Below are 13,113 nucleotides of genomic sequence, written 5' to 3'. Positions count from 1 at the left end.
CCCTCTCTCTCTCTCTCTCTCTCTCTCTCTCTCAATCAATCTCTCTCTTTCAGAGTATGATTTCCTCCATTGTGAACAGCACTTACTATGCAAATGTGTCGGCGGCGAAGTGTCAGGAATTTGGGCGCTGGTATAAACATTTCAAGAAGACAAAAGATATGATGGGTAAGCAAAATGGAGGGGCGCAAAGTATGGCGCTCACTCACACTTTTGTCTCTTCTCTCACACACACACACACACACCATTACAATATGTTCCCTAACCAGCCGATGCTTTGTCTTGCTGCTGCTGCTGCTGCACGAAGCAGAAATACATTTTTATCTTGTTATCTAATAATTCAAGATTGCTCCGCTGAGCACAGTGTTATCTTTGATTTATCCATTATTGCTTTAACTAACGCTAGAATCAAAACCGAGGCCTCTCTCTCTCTCACACGCACATTTATTTCTTTATTTATTTTTGTGTTTGTGTCGAACAAAAACAAAAAAAAAGAAGAACTTCAACTGGCCAAGATTCAATTAAATGTTTCTTATCAACCCTTATACAAAATAAAAAATAAATACCCTTTGACCTGCGGGGAAATGAGGTTATATAACGGCCATGTTGCCCCAGCTGCAGATAATATCTTTTGATGAAGCAGAACCCGCGACTATGTCACAGCGCTCATAATGCAGTTTAATCTGCAGATATTAGCTACCAACAATCGGCTGAAAAAATCTCCCTTTTCTTTACTTTTTTTCCCTCTGCCGCCTGCAGTGATGACACGCGAGATATTATATCAAAAATGTTTTCACTACGTCGATGCAAATAGCGTGTTATGATCATATCTGATGGCTTTTTCTTTTTCCTTAATCTGTTAAAGTGGCAGCGCACACGCTGACAACTTTATTTACTTCTGACCTGCTGCTCCTATGTTTTTCAGACACTTCTTCTGTTTGTTTGTTTTTTTATATACACGATATATATATATATATATATAAAAATAGTTGTGTGTGCATTCTCTTAAAAAAATAGGGACATTTGCAGCTGCAGGTGTTTCAAGTTTTATATTTTTGCCGGAGTGTGTGTCTGTGTTTGTGTGAAGTAATGTAGAAAGAAAATCCTTAACGCTGTGTTGTTTTCTCTGTGTGTGTGTGTGTGTTTGTGTGTGTGTGCGTGTCCTTCCATCCACCTGCGCAGGCATGCGCCAGCCCTCCCAGCTGGAGGGCTACCTGGGTACGTGTGTCCTCCGTGAGAGCCCGCGTGCCAATGCACTAGGTATGTATGTCTATACATAACATGGACACACACACACACACACGCACACACATGCACACAGTTTCCATGACTTCAGAGGACATTGCATTGGCTTAAATTCATTTCCTGGAGACTCACTCTAACCTTAACCATAATTGCTACTGACCCTAATTAGAGGTTAGGGTTAGGACCCTAATCCTAACCTCAACCTAACCTTCAAACATGTATTCACCTTAAAATGTAGTCATTTACATTATAAGGACTTGCTTCAGGAAGACAAGTCCCCATAATGTGAGTGTGTAAACAGATTTAGATCCCCACAACATTAGTAATACCTGTACACACACACACACACACACAGATTAACACAGCTATCCTTGACTTCAGGACATCCTTACTCAAGTGTAATCCCTCACTTTAGGGCCATAATCTTAGACCTAAACTTAACCAGTTTCTCAGAAATGAGCTTCTGCCTCATTAGGACCAAGTTTTGGTCTCCATGAGGACTACTGGTCCTGACTTGGTGTTTTTTTTGCCATAAAAAAAAGGTCCTAAAGAGGCAACAGATTCAAGAAGACGTTGAAAAACACAAGTCACTACATATCTAACCTTATTTAAAACACCTAAACCCTGAATTATACTGCTTTATGTTACTGTAAGATGTGTATTTTTACCCTTAAAGGTCTAATGCCGTGGTTCTCAAGCTGCTGTATACACACAAATGCTCCCTCAGTCAGGTCTAATAGTTTTGCTGTTTTCAAATAAAGTAAACATTGTTACATTTACTCGTTTTTGTTTACAAAGTTAAAACAGAGGCTCGAGAACAACAACAATAATAATAACGGTGCCAGTCAACTCATCGTAGGCACTGGGTCAACTGCATTCATGTGAAACACTTGCATCACATGTCATTCACTGCTAAACTGTTCATCTGAGGAAATCGGGCACTGATAAGAATAAAAAACCACAGCAGCAACGATAGCTTTTGGAGATGTGTTTATACACCCTCACACTGAGTCATGTGTCACGTTAGAACAAACCTCAGATAACAAAACCCTGGCACGAGAGCCTCTGAAGTCTGCTGTGCCCACACGGTCAAATAAAGTGCAAATCAGCGAGGCGGTGTGTCCACGTCGGCCCTTTTTTTGTACGATTTGGCCTCGAGGTCACATGTGACTTTGCTTTTACTTCATTGCTTTGTGTTTAACAGTTTGTAACTCATAGCGTGTTCCATTTAGTGAAGTTGTTACTACTCTATGAGTGGGAAATCTGACTTAAGGATGCGTTCCAGTTAAAACGTACTTGGAATTGGGCAATTTGTACTTCCCACTACAAGAAGTTGTTAGTCGACAGAAGAGTGGCAGCCATATGTGTCGGGGTTTGTGAGATTGTTACTACTTTCTTTGAAAGTTGGACATCTGACTTCAGGAACTGTTCCAGTAGAAAGACCAAGTAGGAACTGGGAAATTTCCAACTTCTGAGAAGCAAATAAGATAGAAGTGCAATTAACAGAAAAAAGTAGTACTATTGACGTAAGTGGCAGCCATCTTGGTGAGGTTTGTGAGGTTGCTCCGACTTTCTGATTTGGAAATCTGACCAAAGGGGGCGTTCCAGTTGAAACTTCCGAATAGAAACTCGGAATTTCTGACTTCCCACTACAAACAAATATGACAAATGTGCAGTTAAGAGTAAAAGTAGCAGAGTGGCAGTCATCTTATAATTCTGTTAGCAAGGTTGTTACAAAGTCATGAGTTGGACATCCGACTTGAAGATGTGTTCCAGTTGAAAGCCTGACTACAAACTGGGAAATTCTGACTTCTGAGTACAAGCAAATAAGTGTCATAAATAGTAAAAGTAGCAATAAGTTTTTTTTATTGTTGATGCAAGTGGCAGCCATCTTTGCAAGGTTTGTGAGGTTGCTCTGACTTTTTATGTTGGAAATCCGACCTGAAGGGCGATCCAGTTGAAACTTCCAACTAGGTACTGGGAAATTCCAACTTCTGAGTACAAAAAAAGTAGTACTATTGACGGAAGTGGCAGCCATCTTGGTGAGGTTTGTGAGGTTGCTCCAACTTTCTCTGTTGGAAATCTGACCTAAGGGGGCTTTCTAGTTTAAACATCCAACTAGGAACTTGGAAATTCTGTTTCCCGACCCCAACTGGAATGCACCATAAGGTCGAGAGTAGTGAAAAAGTGTTTTGATGCACTTTTGATGCAAGTGGTAGCCACGTTGGTGAGGTTTGTGAGGTTGCTCCGACTTTCTGAATTGAAAATCCGACCTGAGCATGCATTCCAGTTGAAATCCCGACTAGCAACTGGGAAATTCCGACTTCTGAGTACAAACAAATACGACAGAAGTGCAATTAAAAGTAAAAGTAGCAAAGTGGGAAAGTTTCCAGTTGAAACCTTCCGACTAGGAATTTGGAAATTTCCGACTTCCGTCTCCAACTGGAACGCAGCATGAAGTCGAGAGGGAGAGAGAAGGACGTGGTCACAGGTACCAGCAGCAGCCTCTTGTGTCTGAACAGCCTGTCAGCGAAAGTAGCGCTGTGTCTCTTGACGTAACAACACAGGAGAGAGTTAGGTCACTTTGAATGTCTCATTTTCCCTCTCTCCACATTGTTACACACACACACACACACACTCCCTCCCTCAGCCCACATCCCATTCCCATTGTGTGTTTAATCCGGGGCTCTTTTGTGGCAGGATTCCACACGAGGACTCCCCGCTTCTGTGGCAGCCTTTTTCTCCCAGGGCCTGCCATGCTCTTCTGTCACCCCTTCTCTTTTCAATTTGCATGGAAATGCCTCCATGTGTGTGTTTGTGTGTCATGAGCATGCCCCCCAGCACTCCGCATACACACACACACATACACGTATGCAAAAAAAACCACATTCACATATGAGTGAATAGGCACGCCATACCATCAGAGACAGGGAATGCCAGGGATTATGGGAAGAGATGTGATTATTACCAAGATTTTTTTTTTGTTTTGTTTTGTTTCTTTCCCACCACCCCCAGAACCCCCCCCACACACACACACATACACCCCCCCGCATCATTTGTTTTCCACAAACACTCAATAGAAGCGCATTGGCCGCGTGTTTTTCTGTCACTTTGACAAACAGGCAGCAGCTCAAACACACGATTATTGAGGGTATTTTTTTTGGACAACATCCATGCACTTAATCTTTCATCTGCTACAAAATTCAGCTTATTGAAGAACACCCCCCCCCCCCCCCCCCCCGCCCTACACTATAAGAGCCATTCACGCTTTTCACAATCTCGCATGACGCTTCTTCAGAAGGTGTTAATGTTGCCATCCCGCTCGGTATACGTAGATTTCCTTAAAGTAGGAAAAAGAAACGTCGACTCGGCCGCTCCCTCCACTTCGCTGTGGGTAGCACTTTGAATGCTAAATCATTGTTTTCGCCCTCTTTTAAGCACATAATTTAAACCTGTGATCAAATATTCCCCAGCAGCCATTACGGACTTAACGATTCCCACAACAAGAGACGCTGCAAAGATCTCTTTTAATGCCATTAAATGGCAGAGATGGTGGTGGATTCTTCTTCTGCTCACTGCACCTCTACATTTATATTTACACCACCAGCCCCTAAAAACATCATGTTGTTGGCTGGTGTTCCTTATTTTAGACTTTCAGTATATAAAGAGAGAGTGAGATTTATCTGCAGAGCCTCTGCCTCACACACACACACACACATTTTTTTTCACATGATAAAACCAGACGGTCTGAACTTAATTTCAAAGGCATGGCTTGTGGAAGACACAGGTCAAACACAATGAAGCCCTTTTATCTGCGTCTCCCATCTTTTTCTCTTTTTTCTTTAAACTGATCAGCTGGAATGTTTTCGCCGACCCACTCAGATTCACTCAAATTTGATCTGATACCGAGAAGATCTGTTTCTTTGCTTGTGATTAGAGACGATAGCGTTTTTAACCGATGGTCATGATTCTGAGATTAGCATTTTTATGACTCTCCCGCAAGTCCTTTTGGTGTTTTTTTTTATTTCCCCACTTTTCTTTTACTGCTACTCAGAACAGCGGTGTTTCAGTCTAGTGTCGCCGGGTGACGTTCAGACGCTGCACACAAGAAGTAGTTTTTTTTTTTATGACAACAGAGGCGACAGCAACACTGTGAGCTAGTAAAGTGGAAATACAACAAAAAGAAGTGTCCTAGAAAAGTTTCAGAAGTGCTAAAGAAACAGTTTCATGGGATATACACTTCTTGTCTCCGCCCCCGCCCTTGCTCTGTGCTCCCTCAGTCAGGTCTGATAGTTTTGCTTGACAGAGCCTGTTTTTTAGCAAACGTCATTTACAGAGGCAAGATAACAACAACGTTAGACACTGTAGCTTTAAGACCAATCTTATTACACTTATTACTTATAATTACTTACTCATTACTTACCTATAACATTAACTGCATACCAGACAGAGGCAGAATACTACGTAGAAATGAACGTAATCTACTGCTTGCAAAACAAACAAATGTTCAGAGAGTTTCAGAAGCTTCTACCAGACCTTCAGTGACACTGGTGGACACTCATATGCGCTGTTATCATCTGTTGTTATCATTATCATCTATTTTCCTGTAAATGGGAGCAATCAGCGACTTTCTCATAAAGATGTTTACTGCCGTGATAGATTGTGAGAATTGGAGGCTAATCTTTCCTTTTCACAGTGGTTGTCAAACTTTTTTACGCCAAGTATCACCCGAGAAAATATATAGAGCCCTTGAAATAACAACATTATCACCAACGTTGAAATAAAATACAGCGTAAATAGACTGTGCAAAGTCACCGGAGGCAGATTTTTATTCAGATCCTCCACTTCCTCACATATGCTTCACACACCGGTGTAGGGTAACGAGCGATAAGGTATCTCCGATCACATACTGATTTTCCTCCGAGTACCACCGGAGGAAACTTGCGTACCACTGGTGGTACACTTACCACAGATTGAGAACCATGGCATAAGGGGGGGAAAAAAATCTTATATTAAACTAAAGTATTAAATGAGGTTAGATATGGAGTGAAATGTAGAAGTCATGTTTTTCAATGTGTTTTTTTTTTGGTATGAACACTGACCTTGTCAGGACCAGTAGTCCTCATGGAGACCAAAACCTGGTCCTAATGAGGCAGAGGAGTTTAGGACAAAGGTTAGGGGATGACACTTTATTTAGGTTGTCCAAACAAACGGAAGTCAACAAGAGATGTGTGAAGTACACGTACCACAGTTTGAGAACCAAGGCCTGAGACAAGATGAGTTCTTTTTGCCTCCATCAAAGGTTTCAAAGTGGGAGACTGAATCACCAGTGTTATCGCCGCAGTTTTCAATGAAACTTGAATAATTCTGGTTTTGTTTCAGCGGAGATCGACAGCCTCGCTGACCTCTCCCCGCCCAGCTCCAACCACACCCACAACCACAACCACAACCACAACCACCTGGGCTTCTCCCAGCAGCAGCAGCCCATCCCCGGCAGCACCGCAGAGCAGACGCCGTCCTCACAAGTGCCGCCGCTGCCCCACGCGCCGCCGTCGCACGGCGGGCAGACGGGCGGCCGGCAGCCGCAGCTGCCCGGTCTGCACCACCCGGGCCTGGTGTCCACGCCCATCAGCCCGCAGCTGGTCAACCAGCAGCTGGTGATGGCGCAGATCCTCAACCAGCAGTACGCGGTGAACCGGCTGCTGGCGCAGCAGTCGCTGTCGCAGCAGTACCTCAACCACCCGCCCGTCAGCCGCAGCTCGCACAACAAGCCCATGGAGCCGCAGGTGGCGTCCAACACAGAGGTGTCGTCCGAGATCTACCAGTGGGTGAGGGACGAGCTGAAGCGAGCGGGCATCTCTCAGGCCGTGTTCGCCCGCGTGGCTTTCAACAGAACCCAGGTGAGCAGAGAACACACATACATTTGTGTCACTAGTAATTATTATCATCATATGTTTGTGTAATCACATTTTTTAATCCTCCTCCATGTGCTTTTGATAAAGAAGCTCAGATTTGGCTGCAGCGCTGGACCAAATACTGTCTAATCAGATTAGGTTCAATGTCGCAGGTCAGTGGCTTTGGGGCTGCAGTGATTTATGGATTATTAACTGTAACTACTCAGTTTGTTTTACTTTTCGATTAAAACAAGTTCACTTGGGTTTTCAGCTTCTTAAATGTGGACATTTGCTCCGTTTAACACGTTTTTATTGGTTTCATAGAAACTAATCGATCAATCGCAGCGCGGCTGACAGATTCATTGATCATAAATAAAGTAAAATTAGCTCCAAACCCCAAATGATCAGTGTGGGAATTATTTTGCATCATCTGAGGTTTGAGTTGAAGATTCAATTTATTTATTTTTCTTAAATGTTAATTTAATTTTAAAAAATTTCCCCCCAAGTCTGACGCAAAAAAAAAAAATTCACAAAGTAATAAAAGGTTTTTTTTTGTGTGTTGCGTATAAACACTACCTTTTTGGAAAATATCATAAAAAGTAAAAAGGGAGCAGGGAGCGACTGCGACGAGAACATTTAAAAGATTTATTAGTTTAGTTGACAGGGACAGTGTGCAGCTTTGTGGCTGCATCAAAGTTGGCAATAAGTTAATTTTCATCTCTCGTCCCCCCGCGGGCAAGAATCAAGAGAATAATATCTCTGTTTGGAAAAAGTCAACAGTTGAATAAAGAATAAGAAAAAAGAAGACACTTAGAGAACAAAACACGATTTGCAACAAACACAAAAACATCACCAGAGACGACGACAACACAGCAAATCACACATCGACACAAGTGTTTGCGTCCGTTTGTGTGTCCGCACATGGTCTGATATCTTATTCATAATTCTCCTACACTCCAGTGATCCAGCACTTCTACTGTACTTGAAGACAGTTGGCAGGCTGCCACGTGGAGAGGAGAGAGACCCAGGCTGGGTCACGGTGTGTGCTTTCCCTCTGCCAAAACATCTCACACACACACACACACACACACGGAAAAGAGAGTGATAATGGCTGAAGATGTACGGCGTGTATTAGAGGGGGTTGAAAGGAGGTGACAGCAAACCTCATTAAGACTCCATTCATTCTGACGGCGGCGCGTATGAAAAAGATGGAAAAGCAAGAAACTGATAGGGATCAATGAGTGTATACAGTGTGTGTGTGTGTTTGCTGGTATAAACACCGACCCTGTGAGGACTAGTAGTCCTCATGGAGACCGAAACCTGGTCCTGTTGAGGCAGAAGCTCATTTTCTGAGGAACTGGTTAAGTTTAGGGCCAAGATTTGGATTGTGGTTCAGGTTAAGGAGAGTGGTTTGGCTTTGGTTTGGTTGTTGAAATGAATGGAAGTCAAGGCGGAGTTTGAGTGTGTGTGTGTGTGTGTGTGTGTGTGTGTGTGTGAATGGCAGGAGGTTTTAAAGTTTCAGTGTGTGTCAAAATGTCATTTTTAGATGAATGAATTGTCTTTGCCTTTTTTTAAGTATGTTTCTCGAATGGAAAATGAGAATAGTGATGTAAAGAATTGACCACTCCCTCTGATATCGCAATCCCAATTCCTGTCAAAATAATCGTAAATTAGATATTTATTCAAAAACAGCCCGAAGAAATTAGGACATTTTGTGAAAGTGAAGATATTCTGTCACACCACCAACGGGCTTAAGACTTGGTTTTAGGGTTAAGGGTTAAAGGTTAAGGGTAGCCTGGCTAACTCTAACCAATCAGACCAATGATCTGGATGAAAACACGTCAGCAAACATGCTCGGTGTAGTTTTAGGAGCGATGGTCCCAAAGTCGTTTCAAATCCAATCCAACTGTATTTCTAAAGCACTTTAAAAACAAAGTGTTGCACATAAAGAACCTAAAAGAGCTAAAAACAGACAATAGTACATTAAAATACTGTAAAGTGGAAGCAACAGCTGAATCCAAAGACAGCTGCTGCTCTTCGGCGAAAAGTATAAATATCAGAAAAAAATAATTGAATGAATGCAGGAATGTGCTGAACGAGTGGAACATTCAATTTAATTGTATGTATTTTTAAAATTGGCTGTAAAAAAAAAAAAAAGTGGGAGGAAATAACGCCAAAAATGGCAGAAACAGTGACTTCTTTTCAGTGAATCTTTCCCAAAAAGTCTATAAAGAGCGTTAAAAAAAATACTAGTATCAGGAATGTGTTAAACGAGCCGAGCGTTCAGATGTGTGAATTGTTGACCAGTGTTGTCCTAATAACAAAAACTGCTGACTTGGCATTCCCAGTGTCCAGATTTAAAGGAATTAGTTAATCTAGGAACGCACGATATTGGACTTTCACACGTACAGCTCATTTAGTGAAACCGATATCTTATATTTTTCATACTCATGTCGCCGCAGATGTAGATGAGCCTGGTTCACACCGGACTGCATGACGTCTGGAAAAGGTGTTCCAACATGTGACCAACAGGTCAAAGGTCAAAGGTCATAATGCCTCTGCAAGCAATCGGATAAACCGACAACCAATCAGACCAATCTTCTCCAGGAGCGTTGGCCTTCTTCGGTGGCCGCCGCGTTGCTCTACGTCGTAACCCCGCCCCAATGTTGTGATTGGTTCCCTAAGAGATTCTGAAGTTGGCCACAGCGCCGTCCTTGGCCAGACGTGTCTGCCGAGATAAATCAAAATCGCTGGCAGATTCAGGGTTAGGGTTAATGCTTTGTTGAGGAACATGAATCTGAGTCGGCAGGGTGGCAGGGTCCTCAGAAAAGTAGCATGTGTGTGTGTGTGTGTGTGTGTGTTACACCGTCCAGTCAGACAGTGGCGTTTTTGTGCAAATGTCTCCCACGCACAGTTATCTACGGCTGATATGAGGAATTAGCCCAATGGAGAGTTGGAGAGTTTGGCCTTCAGAGAATCTTTTATTAGTCGTCGTGTTGTGTTGAGAGGGGGGGTTTTGGTGCTGGTGCTGGTGCTGGTGTTGTCAGGTGCAGTGCACGAGGTGGAGAGGAAACGGATTGACCCACAGATAGACAACACAGTGTGGCGTTGATGGCAAAGACAGATAAGCGCACACACACACACACACACACTCGCAGCTGAAGAATGCAGACACACACACACACACAAACATAAAAAAGAGCCACTAATCTGTTCCCTGAATACTAAACTCTGCACTTGACGTACAGTATATCAAGTGCACAGTCTCCCCTCATCGTAAAAACGTCTGTCTGCGAATCTGTCCACACTCGTCTGAACGCCACAAACCCGCCCAGCGAAGCGTGACACACGCACTTGCATACGTTTTTAATAGCCACTCCAGTGACATCAAGCACATATTTGCTGCATTACTCATTTTCACACACACACACACACACACACACACACACACACACAAGAGCTCCTCGCATAAAAGAAACAAATAAAAAAAAAAAAACCTCCACGATTGCTCCATCACCTTGTTTGATTACCAAATCACACCTATTGATAGCGAGAGAAGCAGCGTGATGGTTAGCACAGTGTGTGGCCAAGAGCTGATGAAAAGGCCCAATCACACGTCTCCGATAATGGAGTCATCGCCGCCTCATAATGACGGAATTGAGGCGCTATTGAAAAGTAAACAGAGGACGCGCTGATTGCTCGCCCATACAAGATCGCAGGCAAGTGAGGGGAAAGCGGCGCTGAGGGCGCTGAGGGCTCTTTATGCCGAGTGACACGCGCTCGCACGTACGTACGGACGGACGGCATCCGAGAAAACGTCCAAGAAGAAGAAAATCTGTTGAGTCGAGGTATCGGTAAAGATCCAGGGATCACGTATCGGTGGGAAAAGGAAAAACTCACACACACACACACACACACACACACAGAAACGAATATTACATAAATGCTTCACTAAGAACAGGCTGTGAGGACAGACGCCAACGTCATGTGACAGGAATGTGAGTGAGGAATGCACACGTCTGCCACGCCGCAGTGATCATGTGACCTCCGTGGACTTTATTGTTAGATAACGTGATGAGTCATTGTAAGAAGTCGTATCAGTATCAGACATGAAAGAGTGGTTCTTTAAATTGGAACTTGTGTTTTTGTGAATGTCGAGAACTTCCGACGATTGTTGATGAAATGCTGAGTCAGCGATTACCAACATTTCTTCCTTCTTCCTCCTGTTCCCGACAAACGTCTTTTTGGGTTGCTAACTACAAGAGTTGAAATGCCGAGTCAGCAATCCCCGATGTTCAGTAATTCCTCTGGATCGTTTGCTGGGAATGCTGAGTCATTATTATGATTTTAATCGTCGTCTTTTTGGTCATTTTTCCAACAGTTCATATCAAGACAAGGCAGACAAAGCTTCCAATCATTTCCAGATTTAAATGTTTTAAAAAAAGTACTTTTCATGGTAGCAGGAATGTCTAAAATTCGGAAAAAGAAGTAGAATATTTTAGAAAGTATAAAGAGCAGGAATAAAACTGACTGGGAATCGCTGACTCCGCATTCCCAATCAAAGAATTTTTTTTAAAAGTATTGGTCGCAGAAACAAGCTGTGAAAAGTAGGAGGAGACAGCGACCAAATAACGGCAGAAATAGGAAAACAAAAACATCTCATTTTGGTGATAAAAGTGATGATCTGACCGACTGTCCTAAATTGTCTGCTGACTCAGCGTTCCTGCTTGGTCGCTGAAACCCTCCGACTCCACCTTCTTCTTCTTCCCCAGCAAAAAAAAGAGGCATAGCTGGAGTAAATATGGAGTCCCTGAAAGGCTTTATTAGTTGAGAGTGTAAGTGGGTGTAAGACAGTCACATCTCCAGTGTCATTAGCGTCTTCATTTACTCTTATGGCTCTTTTACTGTCTTATTTAAGAATCCTCTTAATGTGCTGATTCTCGCTCGCTCCTCTGATGCCCGTCATCCCGGGAGCTGTGGACCTTTTTTTTTTTTTTTGCACCCGGCCGTCTCCATCTCACCAACTCTCCTCCTCCCTCCCTCCTCCCTCGTTCGTTGCTGCAGGGGCTGCTGTCCGAGATCCTGCGCAAAGAGGAGGACCCTAAGACGGCGTCCCAGTCGCTGCTGGTCAACCTGCGCGCCATGCAGAACTTCCTGCAGCTGCCCGAGGCCGAGCGAGACCGCATCTATCAGGAGGAGAGGGAGCGCAGCCTGACAGCCGCCTCCGCCATGGGCTCCGCTCCGCTCATCAGCACTCCGCCCAGCCGCCCTGTCCAGGTTAGACACGTTTGACTTCTCTCTCCACGGTTATTCATTTATAACACGCAGGGGTTTTTAAGTTTCTGAGAGGAAGGACTTGTGCAACGACAGGAAGTACAGCAGAATACACACGGATGTCTTCACAGAGGAGAACAGCGATTTCTGAGCGCTAAAGTCCCAAAACAATCGTCTTCTTGTGTCTTCTCTGGTCTTGCTGTGTTTCTGTGGCAGCGTCACAGCGCCACATACAGGCCTGGCATTTATATTTAGACTACAATCTTGAAAAGATGTCGCGTTTACGGAGCAAAGAAGAAAAATATCGGATCGTGGACGTTTTTTTCCCAGCGTAGGAGCTCGTTTCGACGAGTCAGTCATGGGACGATAGGAAACATTTCTTGCCACAATGACTCCGATACCACTTTTTCATGTTTGATACCATGACGTTATCACAAACTCGAGTGCCTGACGATCCCGATATCGGTCATTTTAGTCCCTTTTGTGTCATTGGGTCATGATTCTCTGAGCCGGACACACACGGTGAAACTCGCGTCCAAAGTTGTGTTTTGGGCGCCGTATGGTGTACAGCTCCGAGTGTCCACAAACTACATGACGTCATTCGGAGAATCTCAACGATTGGCCATCGTGTCGTCGGCAGTTTGTGTTGCACCTTTTGAGGGAAGTGGGTCCTGGAAAGTCCTTGAATTTGATGTCAACCAAG

At 43.7% G+C, this 13,113-nt stretch overlaps 1 protein-coding gene across 7 annotated transcripts in view; it reads left to right on the top strand.

The window, feature by feature from the left end:
• Positions 1 to 13,113, top strand: part of satb1b (SATB homeobox 1b) — a 94,774-nt gene that overhangs the window by 45,357 nt on the left and 36,304 nt on the right. For 6 of the 7 annotated variants that reach the window (XM_058648042.1, XM_058648043.1, XM_058648045.1 and 3 more), the window contains 4 exons: positions 54 to 165; positions 1,180 to 1,257; positions 6,625 to 7,142; positions 12,201 to 12,413. In XM_058648042.1, coding sequence (XP_058504025.1) covers positions 54 to 165; positions 1,180 to 1,257; positions 6,625 to 7,142; positions 12,201 to 12,413 — 921 coding nt within the window. The remainder of the gene's footprint in view (positions 1 to 53; positions 166 to 1,179; positions 1,258 to 6,624; positions 7,143 to 12,200; positions 12,414 to 13,113) is intronic. The other variant, XM_058648048.1, reaches the window with a different exon arrangement.

The sequence above is a fragment of the Solea solea genome, chromosome 13, assembly GCF_958295425.1.
Source record: "Solea solea chromosome 13, fSolSol10.1, whole genome shotgun sequence".
Classification (NCBI taxonomy): Eukaryota; Metazoa; Chordata; class Actinopteri; order Pleuronectiformes; family Soleidae; genus Solea; species Solea solea.
Note: the sequence above shows the minus strand (reverse complement) of the source record. Positions and strands in the feature narration are given on the sequence as shown.